The following is a 17,275-nucleotide window of genomic DNA, read 5'->3' on the forward strand; positions in this document are numbered from 1 at the left end:
TATGTTTGTAGAAGCAGATTAATAATTCTTGGACCCCTGGGCCACATGTACATATTTTCTCTCTCCCTCACACACACACATCCTAAGATAGTAATTGATTGAATTTTAAGTATTATAGTCAAGGTTGTACGTATATCTGACCAGGAAATCCTAAATACTAAAATGTATAGATCTGAAGTCAGTTGTTCCATTCAGTGGGTGTCCTCTAGCTGGGACTAACAGTTGGATTTAGGCAGTCATTTCAGTCTGAAATTCACACACCAACAGCAGAATAAAAGCAGGTGATACTCAATTTGTTTAAATCAGCACAGGGTAGAAAAGACTTACCCTATAATTCATAAAGTTTTAAAAACTATCACTGCTTCACACATGATAACCAAAATGTATTCAGAGTATGCCTAGGTTATCATAGATACAGTGTTATCATAGATACAGTGCCACTAATGGAGTTTTCATGTCATCTCCAATAAAATCTTTTGCACCAGGTTTACAATCAGCTGCCAGTTCTCAATACCACATGCATGTGCATCACCTAATGACTGCAGTATTGTAAGATAGCTCACATGTGTAAATAAGCTATCATTTCACAGATGTGCCATAACAGAGAGAACTTTAATGTTACTTTATATCATCTCATGCGTAGTGCTTTTCAATGAAACCAGCTCACACATTGATCAAGTGTGGGGAAAAACAAGCAGTGAACATACATGTGTGAATTAAGCTTCGGTAATTAGTGCTGAACAACAAGGAATGGAGAAATTGTAATAAGAAGTTGAGGGATGGGCCATGGACCTGACAGAAGAGTCATTGCAAGTGTATGGAATGCTAAACTAAATAGGCACAGAACAGAATGAAATTGGAAGTAAGGGTGTGGTGTGAGCTGGATTACTAAAACAGTATTTACATTCAATTTCTAATAGTTTATTTCATGTGTATTACGAGTGTAAAATAGAGAAGGGGGGAGGAGATGTCTTTATCTTTCATCAGAAGTGGTTTGAATTGGTTTGCTGAGTGATTTAAAAAGTGAAAACAGATCCCAATTCAATCTAATAATAAATAATAATAAAATATTTATTTATATATTTATTTATTTATAAAAGGGTTACAGACAGAACCTTTTCTGTCACTTTCTGTGGGGATTATAAAGTCACAAGACCAGATGCCAAAAGTTCAAGATAGAATTTACTATGAATTTCACAGCAAAAATTTTTTGTACACCTGTCATTTAAGCATGACTGCTAAAACAAATCTAATGGGATCTGCTACCAAAATGTTAGTTAGATGTTATGGCACAACGTAAGTGTACAACTTACACTTTTTTCCACATAAGTAACTTGAGGCGGTTACAGTATAAAATGCAACAGTACAATAAAACCAACAAGGAAATTACAGTTAAAATAACAAGCACAGATTAAAATAACAATATCCAGCTAGCTCGAGATAACAAAACAATAACAGTGGGGAGGGGGAGGCAGCATCGAGGACAGTTAGGAGAAAGCCTGTTGGAATAAAAAGGTTTTTAACCCCTTTTTAAACTGGTCAATGGAGGTGGCCAAGTGGAGCTCGCCGGGAAGCGAGTTCCAGAGCTGAGGGGCTGAGGTGGAAAAGGCCCTCTGCGTTGTTATAACATATTTCGCATCTGGAACGCTCAGTAATTGCTTCCCGGCAGATCTGAGTGTGGAGGGCGGATTGTATGGAGAGAGGCGGTCCTCCAAGTACCCTGGGCCCAAGCCATTTGGGGCTTTATAGGTAATAACCAACACCTTGTATTGGGCTCGGAAGCGAATAAGCAGCCAATGTAGAACTTTTAATACTGGTGTTATATGGCTGGCCCTGGAAGATCTAGTAACCAGTCTTGCTGCCATGTTCTGAACCAATTGTAGCTTCCGAGTGTTGTACAAGGGTTGCCCCATGTAGAGCCCATTACAGAAATCCAATCGAGAGGTTACCAGAGCATGTACCACCGTTTCAAGGTTCCCACGGCTCAGGAAGGGTCGCAGATGGCGTATCAGTTGAAGCTGATAACAGGTGCTTCTGACCGTCGCGCTCACCTGAGGTGTAAGGTGAAGCGACGAGTCCAGGAGCACCCCCAGACTGCGAACAGAGTCCTTCAAGGGGAGCGTGACCCCGTTCAGGACAGGTGGACAAACCTCCAATCCCGGACCGGGGGAACCTATCATGAGCACTTCCGTTTTCTCTGGATTCAGTCTGAGTCTGTTTTCCCTCATCCAGCCCATTACTGAGTCCAGACAGGCGTCTAGAGGAGAAATGCCATCCCTGGTCACTGCATCAGTCGGAGACACAGAGAAATATATTTGGTTGTCATCAGCGAACTGATAACACCGTGCCCCGTGTCTCCAGATAATTTCTCCCAGCGGTTTCATGTAGATGTTAAATAGCATGGGAAACAGAATGGCTCCTTGAGGGACACCAGATTTGTGTTTTCAGGGATGAGTCCTGCCCTACAAAACTCATACACAAAAAAAGATTTGTAAGGTAAAGTCCACATCTATTTATTAATTACAACCTTAATGGCTTGGCAAACAAATGGGTCTGGGCATCGACCAACCCGCTTGTTAGTCAGTGAGCCAACAAGCAGGCCATAACCAAAACAGAAGTAAGGCAAAACCTGGGACGAGTTGTATGCCCATGCACTCCCATTTCTCTTCTCTCATGTCTTCATTCATGCTTCTCATTCTCTTAAACCGTAGTTCCCTATGACATCTGAACTGGGAAACTGTTGTTTGAGGAATTCATACAAACCAGGATATTAAATTAGGATATCCTGGCCTGCATGGATGACTGCAACTACAATTTCTCATCCCAGGTAAGACATAGTGAGAAAGTGTGTTTTGACATTAATTATTAGTAGTATAAAATACAGGCCAAGAGAGGAGAGTATCTTATTCTTCATCAAACAAACTGCATTACAGGACCTTGTGCATGTCTTCTTGCCATACTGATATCATTTCTAGGCTATATTCAGTTGCTTCTATTATATAGAAAATAGTAGTTTACAGCAGTGATCCTCAGCTCTGGTCCTCCATGTGTTTTGGACTTAACAGCTCAGAAGCCTTAGCCATTTTAGCCAGTGGTCTGGGATTCTGGGAGCCAAAGTCCAAAACACCTAGAAGGCCTGTGTTTGAAACATTTTGAAATGATCTGCTATGTTCTCATAAAGGCGGATTGATACACTGTGCTAATGACTATATTCCTTATTCACTATATTTCCAAATCTCACTTCTGTTAGCCAGGGCACATTTTATATCTATACCAGGGGCTATTTCAAGGATATTTTGGTTTTCTGCAATCCCATTAACCCTCTTTGGTTGTTCTGTTTAATCCCTAGTAATCTACAAGGCATCTGATGCTTTTGCAGCATTCCTGCTTCTCTTAAAAGAATTTCAGGTTATCTTTCTTCTTCCTCTGTTTTCTACCATGTTCAAAGCAGCCCACAGGCCCTTTTCTGATTCATCCCCCAGAGTAAAGAACAAGTGTTTCTACAAAACATGACCTCTTTTAATATGAAAATTGAACATTTCATGACCTTTGTCCAACTGCCAAATTAACTGTATTGGAAATCTGCAGGGTATTTTTTTATAAACCAAACTGGAAAATACTTTCTTTTCAGTGACAATATTTTAGAGTGCTAGCTATCTAAGAGGTTTTGAGCTGGAAATTGAAATTATGAACTTCCAGTGGTATCCCTATTCATAAGTACTGAGTCTCAATATTACCTGCTGCATTCCAAACAAATCAGATCTAGAGAATAAAGGTCAAGTGGTATATTGAATCTCTTGGGATAGGCACTCTTTAGTTGCCTTTTTCATCCTCTGTTCTTCTGTATCATGCCTGTCTCTTTGCTTGTCTCTCGCTGTTTTCTTTATGGTCATACAATTCTTTCAGTACAAACAGTCAGTGAAGGCAAATTTCACTCTAGCAGTTCTTGTTTACATAACAGATGTACATCACCACACAGACTAAACCTTTTCCCCAACTTTAATGCTAAACCTAAACAATGCCACCACTTCAAATATAGAACTTTGCACTTGGTACTGTGAAGCTTCACATTTTATTATTTCGAATTAAAGAACATAACTTTGAAAGTTGCTTGTAAAACTTCAAAATCTGAGACATAAGTCTGCTTCCAACCAACATTTTTTGGATCCGGAATGAACACTATGCTCACCCACACTCCCCTACCCACTCCCTTTTCTTCCTTCATGCAGCTGGCTTAATACAAACATCCCTGGCTTATTAGGCTAGTGTTTACTGTGGGAATCTATGGATTGTGTGCTCTCTAGAAGACAATTATTGTACCCTTCTTTTCAAATTCAAGTTCATACAGAGTACTCAAACTACAGTTCACCATTTGGATGGATCATGACATAGTATGTAGTATAGTTTAGATTCAAAAATAAACTGGTATATTAGACCAAGAATGGGACTGCCCTAATAAAAATCTGTTCTTGATTTAAGATATCCTTTTTGAAAATTCTACAGTTTCTCTTCTGTCTACTGACCCTGTTGCATAGCGCTCCATTTGAAAAGGATTCTCTCCTTTTTATTTTAATAGGCAGAAGTGTGCAGTGGAAAATGTGTATGGTTAAAAACTTTATCTCTATTTAAGAACATTAGAAGCTCCTGTGCATTCAAAGAATTAGATCATGATCACAATCTGGAAATATCCCATGTATGCCCTTTTATTTAATGATTAGGGTCTAAATACCATAAAGGAAGCTAGGCAGGTTCAGCCTTGGTTAGAACTTGGATAGGAGACCACCAAAGAATGTAATGTGCTGTAAGCTGTATTTCAGAGGAAGGAAGTTGCAAAACCATCTCTGAGTATTCCTTGCTGAAGAAAACCCTATGAAATTCATGGGGTCACCATAAGTCAACAGGTGACTGGAAGACACACATACATACATACACACTTTTAATTGCTACATTTAATTGCTGTAAGAAATATGTATGTTCTTGATTAAGGAAGTATTATAGTCATGTACCTCAAGCCTGCAGCAGAAATCTTTGAGTGTAAAGGAACTATGGATGTTGCCAGTGCTAATGCACATCTGCAACAACATAGGTGAATTCTAACGGATTAGAACTGTGGGACTAGATCAATATAAATTGCTACATTCTTTTTTGTTTTTAATCCCAAAGGAAGTGAGTTTTTAATTCATGCTGTAGCTGTTGCACTAAACATCAAAAGAATATGCTGCTGTTTTGCATCCTGGTCTGTGGTATTGATCAGAAAGGAAACATAAACAGAGTTTCTCATAGCTCAAGTATTACAGCTTAGGGACTTATCTCAAATGACTGTTTTGCATATTATATTCATATTGCTAACCTGGTTTTCATTTAGAAGTTGCAGGGAGGCATTTTGAAAAACTAGAGAAACTACAAATTTTATTTGAATTTTCTATCCTGCTCTATCCTGAAGGGTTTGAATATTTTGCAGGATCTCACACTTTTCTCACAGCTCTCTGACCATCCTTCTGCATGTATGGAGATGCTCATCTCAATGTAGATGAAATGTTGATAGATTAGATGGATCCCAGAATCTTTGAGTTTAATGCTTACAGGCTGAATGGTCTTGTGCTGCATAGAGTGTGAAGCAGTTTCCAAATTACTAGATTTAGCAAGATTCAGTAGTCCCAAATAATATATATATATATATATATATATATATATATATAGTTCTACAGTTAGAGGTAATTTCCTTTAAGCTTCATTTATAAAGCAGAGGAACTGATCAGGAAAAGCTAGAAGTCATAGAACAAGTAATGGAACACTCAGGTCCAAAACACACAGCAGAAATGATCCAGTTTGAGACCATGGTCAATTCTAAGTAATCCTGGGAATTGTAGTTTATCCAGTCTCTGTTTAAAGACCTCCAAGAAGGAGATTCCATCACTCTCAGATTCCACCACTCCACTGCTGAACAGCTCTGTCCAGAAGTTCCTCCTAATGTTTAGGTGGAATCTCTTTTCCTGTAACTTGCATCCATTGTTCTGGGCCCTATTCTCTAGAGCAACAGAAAATAAGCTTGCTCCATCTTCAATATGACATCCGTTCAAATATTTAAACAAAGCTATCATATCACCTCTTAACTTTCTCATATCACCTCATAATCTTCTCAAGAAGATATGGAAAGACAGCCATGAAGAAACTAGGTAAGGTCCTTAATGTCATTAAATACCAAAGTCAGAATCATCAATGGCATAGTATTTCCGATTTCTATATATATTTGTGAAAGATGAACAATGAAGACAGGGGAAAAGATCTACTCATTTGAAATGTGGTCCTGAAGAACAGTTCTGTGGATACCATGGTCTGCTGAAGATACAGATGAATGGGATTTGGAGCAAATAGAGTCTGAAATTTCACTAGAAGTGAAGATAACTAAATTGAGGCTCTGATGTTTTGGACTTATTGTGAAATGATGTGGCTCATTGGGAAAGGCTATATTGTTCAGTAGAATGAAAGGTAGCAGGAAAAAAAGAAAGACCACACATTACAGATGGATTGATTCAGTCAAGGAAATCATGGCCCTGAGGTTGCAAGACCTGAGCAGGGCAGTTGATATCCATGGCTCTTAAACATATCTCTTTCATAGGATTGCCATAAATTGAAGTTAAGGTGTTGGCAAATAACAACACTGTTGTAACTCGGTTCCCTGTCTGCAGTATTGTGAGGGAGGTTGATTTACTGAGCTCTGAAACATTTATACTAGGGTGGGAGGTAATGCTTTAGTGTTTTGCAACCAGTCAGTTTAGTAGTAAATGCTTACAGAATATTCTGATAACACTCAGAGTCTTTAAAAACAAAAGCCCTGATGGCTAAATGCCTGTACTGCAGCAACTCACAAACCACAAGGTTGTGAGTCCAGTACCAGCCAAGGGCTCTGGGTCGACTCAGCCTTGCATCCTTCTGAGGTCGCTAAAATGAGTACCCAGCTTGTTGGGAGCAGTTGGCTTACACATTGCAAACTGCTTAGGGAGTGTTTAAGAGCACTGATAAGCGGTATAGAAATGTGCTTGCTATTGCTAAAGTCATGTTTTTCAGTGTGGAATTCCTACATTAGATGTACCCCAACCAAACCCCCCCCCCACCAAAAAACAACATAATGGAGTCTTTGCTGTTTCTTTAGGTAGAACAGGCTTCTTGCTGTTGTTTCTATGTTAAGAGATTTATTAGAAGCACTAGTTTTGATAGATTGTGGTTAGTTATAAAAAGAGCTTTTTAATCTTATTTTGTTAGCACTTGTTTTTCATTTGAAGAAATAATTTAACTGAAATTGAAACTCTTCCAGATATACTTTACTACATCTAAATATAAACACTTCTGCATATTATTAGCACATAACGGTTTTGTGGCTCCTAAAAAGTAACCTGTCCTGAAACCTCAGTAGAAAATGATGTATTTATGTTTTTAAAATATAGCACCAAAATTTATTTCTTATTAGTGACATCAGCTCTACAGTATTTAGTTAAATTTTCATGTACTTGATATATACAAGCTGATTGTCCTTTATCTGATATGCTTTAGACCAAAACAATTTCAGATTTCTTTTGGATTTTGGAGTATTTGCATATGCATAATGAGATATGTTCAAGGTGGGACTCACATCTAAACACAAGATTAAATTGTTTCATATATACCTTATATATGAAGGTCATTTATACAATATTTTAAATAAGTTTGTGCACGAAAGAAAGCATGTGCACATTGGCCTCAAACAGATGGCCCAAAAGGCCCATGCTTCGACTGTGCTACTGCCGTTCATGCTGGGACCACAGCAACAGCACATGCCCAGTCTTGATTCTGACCTGACCCACAGTCCTGAACCGGGCTGCCAAAAAGGAGGGTTTTTTTGTTTGCTCCTTTTTTGGCCCAGCTCTTCCAGATGTATTCAGGGTGTGTGCCCATTTGTTTGGCCCATCTGTTTGAGGCCCCTGGACTATTAGAAAGCAAAGGGGCCACTATCGCAGTAACCCATGAAAAAAGTTTTCAATTTGGAGCATTTCTGATAAGGGAGACTCAACCTGTACATGTTCTTGTTAATCTTATGGCTATGACACATATACCTGTTTGAAAGTGAAACATTCTGAATTTTTGTCTTTTTCATTTTGGTTTGGAGATCATGATACGTAAGCAAAGCACAATGGATTTGTGTTTCACACGCCATTTTTAGAACTGCTTATCTTCCAAAACAAATGTCTAGTCACAAAAGAAGCCGAAATAAATAATATATAGCACATTATGTAAAGTATGCAGAATCTGTCATAGTAGTCAATTTTATAAGACTAATACTTTTCATTTTTAAGCATGTATCTAAAATTCATCATTACAGAGGATGTATAAAAATATAAAACATTTGAAGAAACTTATTAACTTAGGACTTCCTGTGGTTCACAAGGGAAACATCTGTGCTCTGATCATGCCCAATTTCCTCCCATAGCTTGTATCCAACTGGCTTAATACACCTAGTGTTCTTCCTGATTCATGCCCGTTCACACCAGACCTAATAAGAACACCCCAAAGCCTACATTCTGTGAGCACCTACAATTTACATAGCTTGGAATTTGAATTGTAGTTCAAGGTCCATTTCTGAAAGGATGCATGTTACAGTTAGTGCATTTCTACAGGAGATGAGGTAGGCCATTCAGTTAGGAAGGGAAACTGGCACTGGAACCAAAGGCCTGGGTATAATTGCTGAAAGCTATCCACAAGGTAACTACAGTCGACTACAGGATTCCCCCCCCCCCCCCACACACACACACAAAAACAGAGTTTTGCATATATTCAAGCCCCATTGGCTTGAATATAGGTGCATGGCTGCAGGAGTGCACACACCCCATTATTTCCCCCTCCGTTTGTCCCTCGCGCTTAAGCAAGGAATGCGGTTTCCAAAACTGTGAGAATGGAGGGAGGACTGTAAGTCCATAAGAAAATGAATAGGATAAATATCACTCCAGCATCAACTTAGATCTCACAATGGGCCATTGGAGTTAGAGAATTACTTCATACTCCATTAGAACATTGGGCCATCCAGTTCTTTACTGTCAGGGCATTTGAAGCAAAGTATGTGTTCTGTCAATCTTAGCCTTCCCTTGTGGTGTCATCCATTCTGATATATCAGTACCTGATTCTTGAAGGTCTTACCCTCATAAACAGAATGTAAGAAAAGGAGGCATCATGCAATGAATATCTCCTCTGCCTTATAAGGGTATTGTCTTTGGTACTTTATCCATTGTTGCTTCAGGTGGTGATTGTGGATGGTGGCTTGTAACATAGAAAGAGGAGGTCTCAAAGTGGCATCCATTCATGATGGTTCTGGAATCTACAAGAGAGTAGTTGGTCCCTCCAAATCCCAATATAGACTGGGATCTGTAAGGGATCTCTTCTGGGAAGGACTCATCTGATTTGGACCAAGGGGGCTGCTAGAGAGGAGGTTCACTATATTCACTCAGTGCTACTTTTCTATGATGCCTTTATCATAGGACAGTGGCATATAGAGCAGTGGCAGTGACAATGTAAGATCAGTTTCATCACATGCAAAAAACAAACATCTTTTTAAAGTATATCAAGAAAACTCTAATTTAAAAATGATATTGAGTATATAAAAGAACCCTGACTTTTCTATATATATATATCTTTGTCAGGAATCCATGGCATAGATGTATGCTGCATTGCCAGGCAAATACTGAGTACATAGAGTTGATATGATAGCCCTGTTTAAATATTTGAAGGAATGCCATATTGAGGAGGGAGCAAGCTTGTTTTCTGCTGCTCCAGAGAATAGGACCCAGAACAATGGATGCAAGCTACAGGAAAAGAGATTCCACCTCAATATTAGGAGGAACTTCCTGACAGTAAGGGCTGTTCGATAGTGGAACACACTCCCTTGGAGAATGGTGGAGTCTCCTTCTTTGGAGGTCTTTAAGCAAAGGCTGGATGGCCATCTGATGGGGATGCTTTGATTGAGATTTCCTGCATGGCAGGGGGTTAGATTAGATGGCCCTTGTGGTCTCTTCCAACTCTACAATTCTATGATGCTAGACACTTCATTTAAGTGTCCAGTAACATTAATTCAACTTGGCTGTGTGTAGCCTTAAACAGATGCATTACTTTTGGAAATATATCATCTGTTTTAAATTGATCCAAAAAGTGTATAATGTTAGTAAATTTCCATGGGTATCAGAGGCTGGAGAAAATAAAAGTATTAAAACTTGTTTGTCCAGATCCATGCCATTCATATCTACATGGCTGGATGAAACTCACTTTAATGTCACTTTCTGTTCAGCGGAGTAGCTTCTTCTTTTTTCCTGATCTTTCTGATGTGGCCACTGGCTCAATATTATGAAATCTGACTGACAGAAACTGTGCAGGATTTCAGGCAAGCAACCTGCCAGCCCTGGAGATGCTAGATACTGAACATGGGACCTTTTGAGAACAATGTATTCTCATAGAGTTAGAAGACACCGCACATAGCTCTGTCACTGCGGTATTGCACTTTCCCAATGATGTAGTGATATTTGTAACATCACTTAAACTTCCTTAAGCTCTTGTGTGCCAAAGATCCATGCTACCACATCCTTTTTAACTTCAACTAAAGCAAGGAAGTGTGGGAAAAGCAGTAGCAGTCACTAGAAGGCTGTACTGGCAAGGCAAATTGTGGCTGTGATTCACAAATAAATTCTGGGATTTTTACGCTCAGGGGACTTCAAAATACAAGTTGTCTTTATTCATATTGGCTTTCAGTGGTCAGTGATGGGGTATCAAATGAGAAGATGAGGCTTAATCACTGAAATCAGAAGTTTTCTAACCTATTGTTGTCTACCCCAAACTCTTGGGTTGGAACAAAATTTAAACACAATTTAGTAAAATGGATGTTTTTGCCCATCGCAGCTCCACAGCATGGGGATGGAAAAGCTCCATGGGCCTGTGAAAAATTCAAACCTTTGGTCCTGCATAGAAAGTATTAGGTACATGGATAATGTGTGAAACTGCCCTTAGATTGCCTTTGTTAAGATTTGTCCTGCTGTGATGACTTGACTCGGTTGGCACTTCTCTAATCATATGAAAGGAAAACAGCATTCTCAGTTGTGGGCAAATTTTCAGTACAAATTGTTTGAGCAGCAGAATGACCCTTTGCTCTATATCACATTATGTGTTTAACAATGCTGCTTATAGAGGAGTTTGTCAAGATGGGAATGCAGCACTGGGGCAGAGAATTGCTAGACCCTGGAATATGGTTTTGCATAGATGCTTTGCTCTGTAAGCCTTGATGTTTCATTTTTTACCATCCTAATAACTCATTCACACACAAATGCTATCTTTAAATTTTTATAGGCAGCTTTTGAAAATTCTTGCCCATTTGGAAAAAGCATGGAGCAAGTCTTGAAGAGGACCTGTGTTTATTATGTGACACAAATAACACATGAAATCCCCAGCTGAACTGTATTGTTGGTGAAATAAGATGCACTCAGGTATCGAAAAAAGAAAACAATGACAACAAAACAAAACACTGTGAAATGCCGCTAGGCCTGCTTTCACTAAAATGGTTATTAATGGCAAGCTAGGAATATTTGACATTCCTTGGGATCAAAGGCTTCTCCAGGGTTCATATTTCTATATGAAACAGAGCAATGTGTGTGATTGCCCTTTCCCTCTGAGTTCTTTCAGAGCCAACAATTTTTCAGCAGGAACTGTGACAGATAAGAAACATGGCAGTTGGTGGGGAAGGACTCTTCCCTCATTTTGAACAGTTTTACCATACTTGTTATTGTCTGCAAAATATTTCTGGAGAAGAATATTACTTTGGATGTCTATAACTACTGCTGCAATTTCAGACTTATGGGAAATAGCTGTTGTGCCTTCTCTAAGTCCATGCAGATAAAAGAACTGCCTCCAGGTATAAATCAAGCTTAAAACATTTGGGGACCTGAGACAGAATATAGTATTCAACTGGTAAATTGATGGGAATTAATTATTGAATATTAATAATTCATTGTTTAAAAAAAACTAAAAAGTTGCTGATTGGTGCTGATAGGTGCTATCATAAAATCTTCTTCCTGTGTAATTTCATTTCTCCCTTCATAATGGTAGGGCCCACTCTGATCATGTAAGCAGACATCTGTATTATATTGTATTACATACCAGGAGTAAGGAGACTTTCACTACATATCAAGTTGCGATGTTTCCATGTAAAGTGAGGGGGTGGACTGAGTCCAATAGGCTCTGTGCATCCTTCCAAGCCTGCAGAAGCACTCCCAAACCCCTGGATTCCCTTTCCTCCCAAATTTTAATGTGCAAATGCACTCCTGGTCACTGCAGGTCACTTTCCAGGTGATTGTTTACCTGTAAATGGACCGAAAACACCCAAAACTATCTACAAATGGGACAATTAGTCTCCCCTCTCCAATTGCAGAAAACCTTTTAAAAAGAAAAGAAAATCACTTTTTTGCAAGGTGTATGAATGATTGTATGAACAGGGTCAGTGCATTGCAGAGATTAAGATCCTGGAGGCATCATATAGCGAGTATCATTTATCATTTCTAAGTTTTATTTCATACACTTTATGAATTTCTCAAGATTTTAAGGCAGAGTAGGATGCCAAAAGATTATAAGTACATGATTAAAACAGTAAAACTCAAAATCTATTAACTCTATTCAAAGCTTATTAAAATAAACTATACTAAAAATAGAAATTAAGAAGCCTCGTGTTATTTTGTGCCTTCAAGTCTTTTCTGACTTATGGCCATCCTAAGGCAAACCTACCACATGTTTTTCTTGGCAGGATTTGATCAAAAGGGGATTGCCTTTGCCTTCCTTTGAGGCAGAAAGTGTGACTTGTGCAAGGCCTTCCAGTGTGTTTCTGTGGCTGAGAGGGGATTTGAACCCTGTTCTCCAAAGACTAGTCATAGTCCAGTGCTCAAATCATTACACCATACTGGCTCTCAAGTAAACAGGGCAGCTTTTGTCATTAGATCTCTTATGTGTTTGCCAAACCTATATGGGGGAGTATTTTTTTAAAAACAAAATAAGTATAGTTCATCAGTGTTTCAAGTAATTCTTCACTTTGATTAAATAGAAAAAGAGTACAAAATAAAAATATACCTACATTGAATGTAGTACTGTTAGCCTTTTGCATATTCAAGGTAGCCATAATTTGATTATCAGAATATGAGAAACAGGTTACTGGCTCAACAAATTGGCCCTAGTATTGGACAGAGACGTATCAGAGAACATCCATATCATTACAACAGTTGTGTTGGCCACAGTCCTATTGCTGTTTTACACATGTGAAAATATTCCTACAGAGGCAGTTGGATGTTTTTACCTGATGTCAAATATCCCCATTCACTCCAAGGTTGTGGAAAGGAAATTGTGCTCTTGGTGCCTTTGCACATGGATTTGTACTAGTACATTGCACATAGATGCACATGCACATTTGGTTGTGCATCCACTTGCACATCCAGTGTCTTCCCTCTGTTGTGCAACATTACCATTCAGCAGAAAGGTCAGGATATTGCAGCACAATGTATAACTCTGCATGCAGAGATTTAAGATGATTTTAGATACTGATCATTGCATTTCCGGCAGCCTATAATATATTTGGTAAGGTTCAAAGTTCTCTTATGAATCTCTCTTTTATTCCCAAAGAGTCATAGCAGACTGCATCAAGAGGTCTCAAACCTGATTTGCCCCTTTTTTCTTTTCTTTACTTTTTAAAACTGTTTTTGTCAGGCCGTGATTCTAAGCATTCATCTCTGGGTGTGGCCCACTGAATCTGTAGGACTAAGCTGCCAGTTAGTGAAACACTTAAATCTAGAACATTATTTGTGTTCATTTTAATCTACTCTTGCAATGTATGTGACAGTGTGATATTGGATTGAGGTAAATCAAATGCAAACAGACTATGATTTCTAAAATAATTAAAATTCAGTGTACATGGTAAACTGTCTGTAACAACCTGGAACTTACAAAATTGCATGACATTAATTTAAGCATGTGAGCCTTTGCATTTACACTGTCTTACTGCTCATTAAGTACATATTAAGTACTTTTACTAAACTCTTGTATGAAACATTGCATGTAAGGTACAGCTTTTAATGTGAGGTATAGCTTTTAAAATGCTACTTTCTATTTCTGTAAGAAAATAATTAATTTTTGTTTATAAGCATGTAAACACAAACTTGCAATATTTAAAAGACCTATAGCAATATCCTAGTGCTTAAAATGATACACTGAAAGACAGGGATGCTTCACATAAATAAACAAAAATTCATTACTTCATTCCACATGTGTTGAATGCTCACATATATAAACACCTGAATAGAGCTTAGATACAGTCAGCCCTCTGTATCCACGGATTCTTTATCCACAGGTTTAACCACCTACTGCTTGAAATACACACACACACACCAAAAACAAACTTTGATAGTGTTATTTTAGATAAGGGGCACTATTTATATTCATTTGTGTATAATGGGACTTGAGCATCCATGGATTTTGTTATTCACGGCGGGTCCTGAAACCAAATCCCAACCACTATATAACTATTCCAGGAATGAATGCAACTGATACAGAAGCCTGAACTCAGTAAAGGCACTCCAGCTCATGGCCACGGCTACTACTGAAGAATCTAGGCAAAAAGGTAGATCTAGAAATACCCTGAGACAATAAGCAAAATATCTACTTTGGATATGCCCCCAAATGCATTATGAGACTCTTTCATTTCCTATTTAATTAAGGACCCAGAACATAAGAAATGCATTCTATTAACCAGCATTGAACCTTTTGCCAATATGAAATTTAGAGGGCAAGACCCAACTGGTGCCATTCCTTGGAAAAGAACTGCTTCTGTCAGTAGAATCACGCACACCCCTCCTTTGTGTCCTCAAAACCTTTCCCAGAAAGCTGGAAAACATCCTGAAGCAGTTTTATTAGGGCATCCACCTACGCACCTGTCTGTCCAACATTAATAGATACTTTTCAACTTGTACAGCCTGATGATGTGGGCAGGATCCTTGGATAGGTGAAAGCCACCACATGTGTCTTAGATCCTTGTCTTTCTTGCCTGATTTAAACAGGCCAGAGGACAACTGGCTGAGTGGGTGAAGGAGGTAGTCAATGCCTGCCTACAACAAGGCAAAGTCCCAATGTGCCTAAAAGAGGCAGTTGTGAGACCTTTGTTTAAAAAGCCATCCCTGAATCCCTCTATACTGGGTAATTATCGACCGGTGTTCAACCTACCAGATTTTGGCAAGGTACTGGAACGTGTGGCGGCTTCAAAACTCTAGGGGTTTCTGGATGAAACAGATTATCTAGATCCATTTCAATCTGGTTTCAGGTCTGGCTATAGAACTGTGACAGACTTCACCAGCTTGGTGGATGACCTACGCAACAAACTGAACAGGGGGAGTGTGTTCCTGTTGTTTTTACTGGACCTCTCAGTGGCTTTCAGTACCATCGACCATGGTATTCTTCTGGGCTGCCTATCTGGGATGGGACTTGGAGGTACTATTTTACAGTGGCTCCGTTCCTTCCTGGAGGGGTGAACTCAGAAGGTGATGCTGGGAGACTCCTGTTCGACCCCCTGGTCATTGGCTTGTGGTGTTCCTCAGGGTTCTGTGTTGTCCCCTATGCTGTTTAACATATATATGAAACTGCTGGGAGAGGTTGTCCGGAGCTTTGGGGTGTGGTGTCATCAATATGCAGATGACACTCAACTCTACTACTCCTTTCCACCTCAATCTAAATGAATGAATGAATGAATGAATGAATCTTTATTTGTATACTGCTATTCTCTTGATCACAGCGGTTTACAATAGTAAAAACATACAAAAGTTAGACAGTCAGATAAAAAATCCCCCCAAATTAAAAACAGTACAGTGCAAACAATATAAAAATCCATCATTCAATCTCAGTTAAAACCAGTTAAGAAGCTATAGCACGATTGCAACCAATACAATACAATACACGAGGGAGGGGAATGGCATTAGAAAGCGTGAGGGAAAGCTTGGCGAAAGAGGTAAGTCTTTAGATTTTTCCTAAAAGACTCCAGGGAGGGGGTCAAGTGGAGCTCGTCAGGCAGAGAGTTCCAAATCTGCGGGGCCGAAACAGAAAAAGCCCTATGTGCAGACACCACGTACCTCACATTAGGAACTCTCAAAAGTTGTTTCCCACCCGACCTGAGAGCGCGGGGTGGATTATATGGGGAGAGGCGGTCCTCCAAGTACTCTGGGCCCAAGCCATTTAGGGCTTTATAGGTAAAAACCAACACCTTGTATTGCGCCCGGAAGCGAATTGGCAGCCAATGTAGATCTTCCAGTATAGGTGTTATGTGGCTGGCCCTGGAGCTACCAGTGACCAGCCTTGCTGCCATATTCTGTACCAACTGTAGCTTCCGAGTTTGGTACAAGGGTTGCCCCATGTAGAGCGCATTACAGAAGTCAAGTCGAGAGGTTACCAGTGCATGTACCACTATTTCAAGGTCCCCCCGGCCCAGGTAGGGCCGCAGCTGGCGTATCAGCCGAAGCTGATAGCAGGCACCTCTAACTGTCGCGTCCACCTGAGAAGTCAGGTGAAGCGACGAGTCCAGAAGCACCCCCAGACTGCGGACAGTGTCCTTCACGGGGAGCGTGACCCCATTCAGGACAGGTGGACAAATTTCCATCCCTGGACCGGGGGAGCCTATCACAAGTACTTCCATTTTCTCTGGATTCAGGCTGAGTCTATTTTCCCTCATCCAGCCCATTACCAACTCCAGACAGGCATTGAGAGGAGAGATGCCATCCCTAGTCACTGCATCAGTCGGAGACACAGAGAAGACTATTTGGGTGTCATCAGAGTACTGTTAACACCGTGCCCCATGTCACCGGATGATCTCTCCCAGCGGCTTCATGTAAATGTTAAATAGCATGGGGGACAAGATTGCTCCCTGAGGGACACCAGATGTAAGGGCCCTCTTATCGGAGCGACAGTCCCCCAGCTCCACCATCTGAAGTCTACCCGAGAGGTAGGAATGGAACCACTGCAAAGCAGTGCCACTGATACCCAGCTCCCCCAGGCGTTCCAGAAGGATACCATGGTCGATGGTATCGAAGGCCACTGAGATGTCCAAGAGCACTAACAGGGACACGCTACCCCCGTCCATGCCCAGACAGAGATCATCGACTAAGGCGACCATGGCAGTCTCAACCCCATAGCCCGCCCAGAAGCCGGTTTGAAATGGGTCTAGAAAATCAGTGTCATCCAAGATCCC

General features: G+C 40.0%; 2 protein-coding genes across 2 annotated transcripts in view; one reads left to right on the forward strand and one right to left on the reverse strand.

Annotated features, from left to right (window-relative positions):
• The window catches only part of FOXP2 (forkhead box P2), a 475,962-nt gene that overhangs the window by 449,737 nt on the left and 8,950 nt on the right, over nucleotides 1–17,275 (forward strand). The window lies entirely within an intron of this gene.
• LOC149312273 (uncharacterized) lies at nucleotides 16,010–16,687 on the reverse strand. Its single transcript, XM_089526551.1, has one exon. It carries the CDS (start codon nucleotides 16,685–16,687, stop codon nucleotides 16,010–16,012), a length of 678 nt encoding a protein of 225 aa, XP_089382677.1.

Source organism: Sceloporus occidentalis, unplaced genomic scaffold (assembly GCF_023333645.1).
Source record: "Sceloporus occidentalis isolate IW3139 unplaced genomic scaffold, rSceOcc1.0.p SCAF_5, whole genome shotgun sequence".
Lineage (NCBI taxonomy): Eukaryota > Metazoa > Chordata > Lepidosauria > Squamata > Phrynosomatidae > Sceloporus > Sceloporus occidentalis.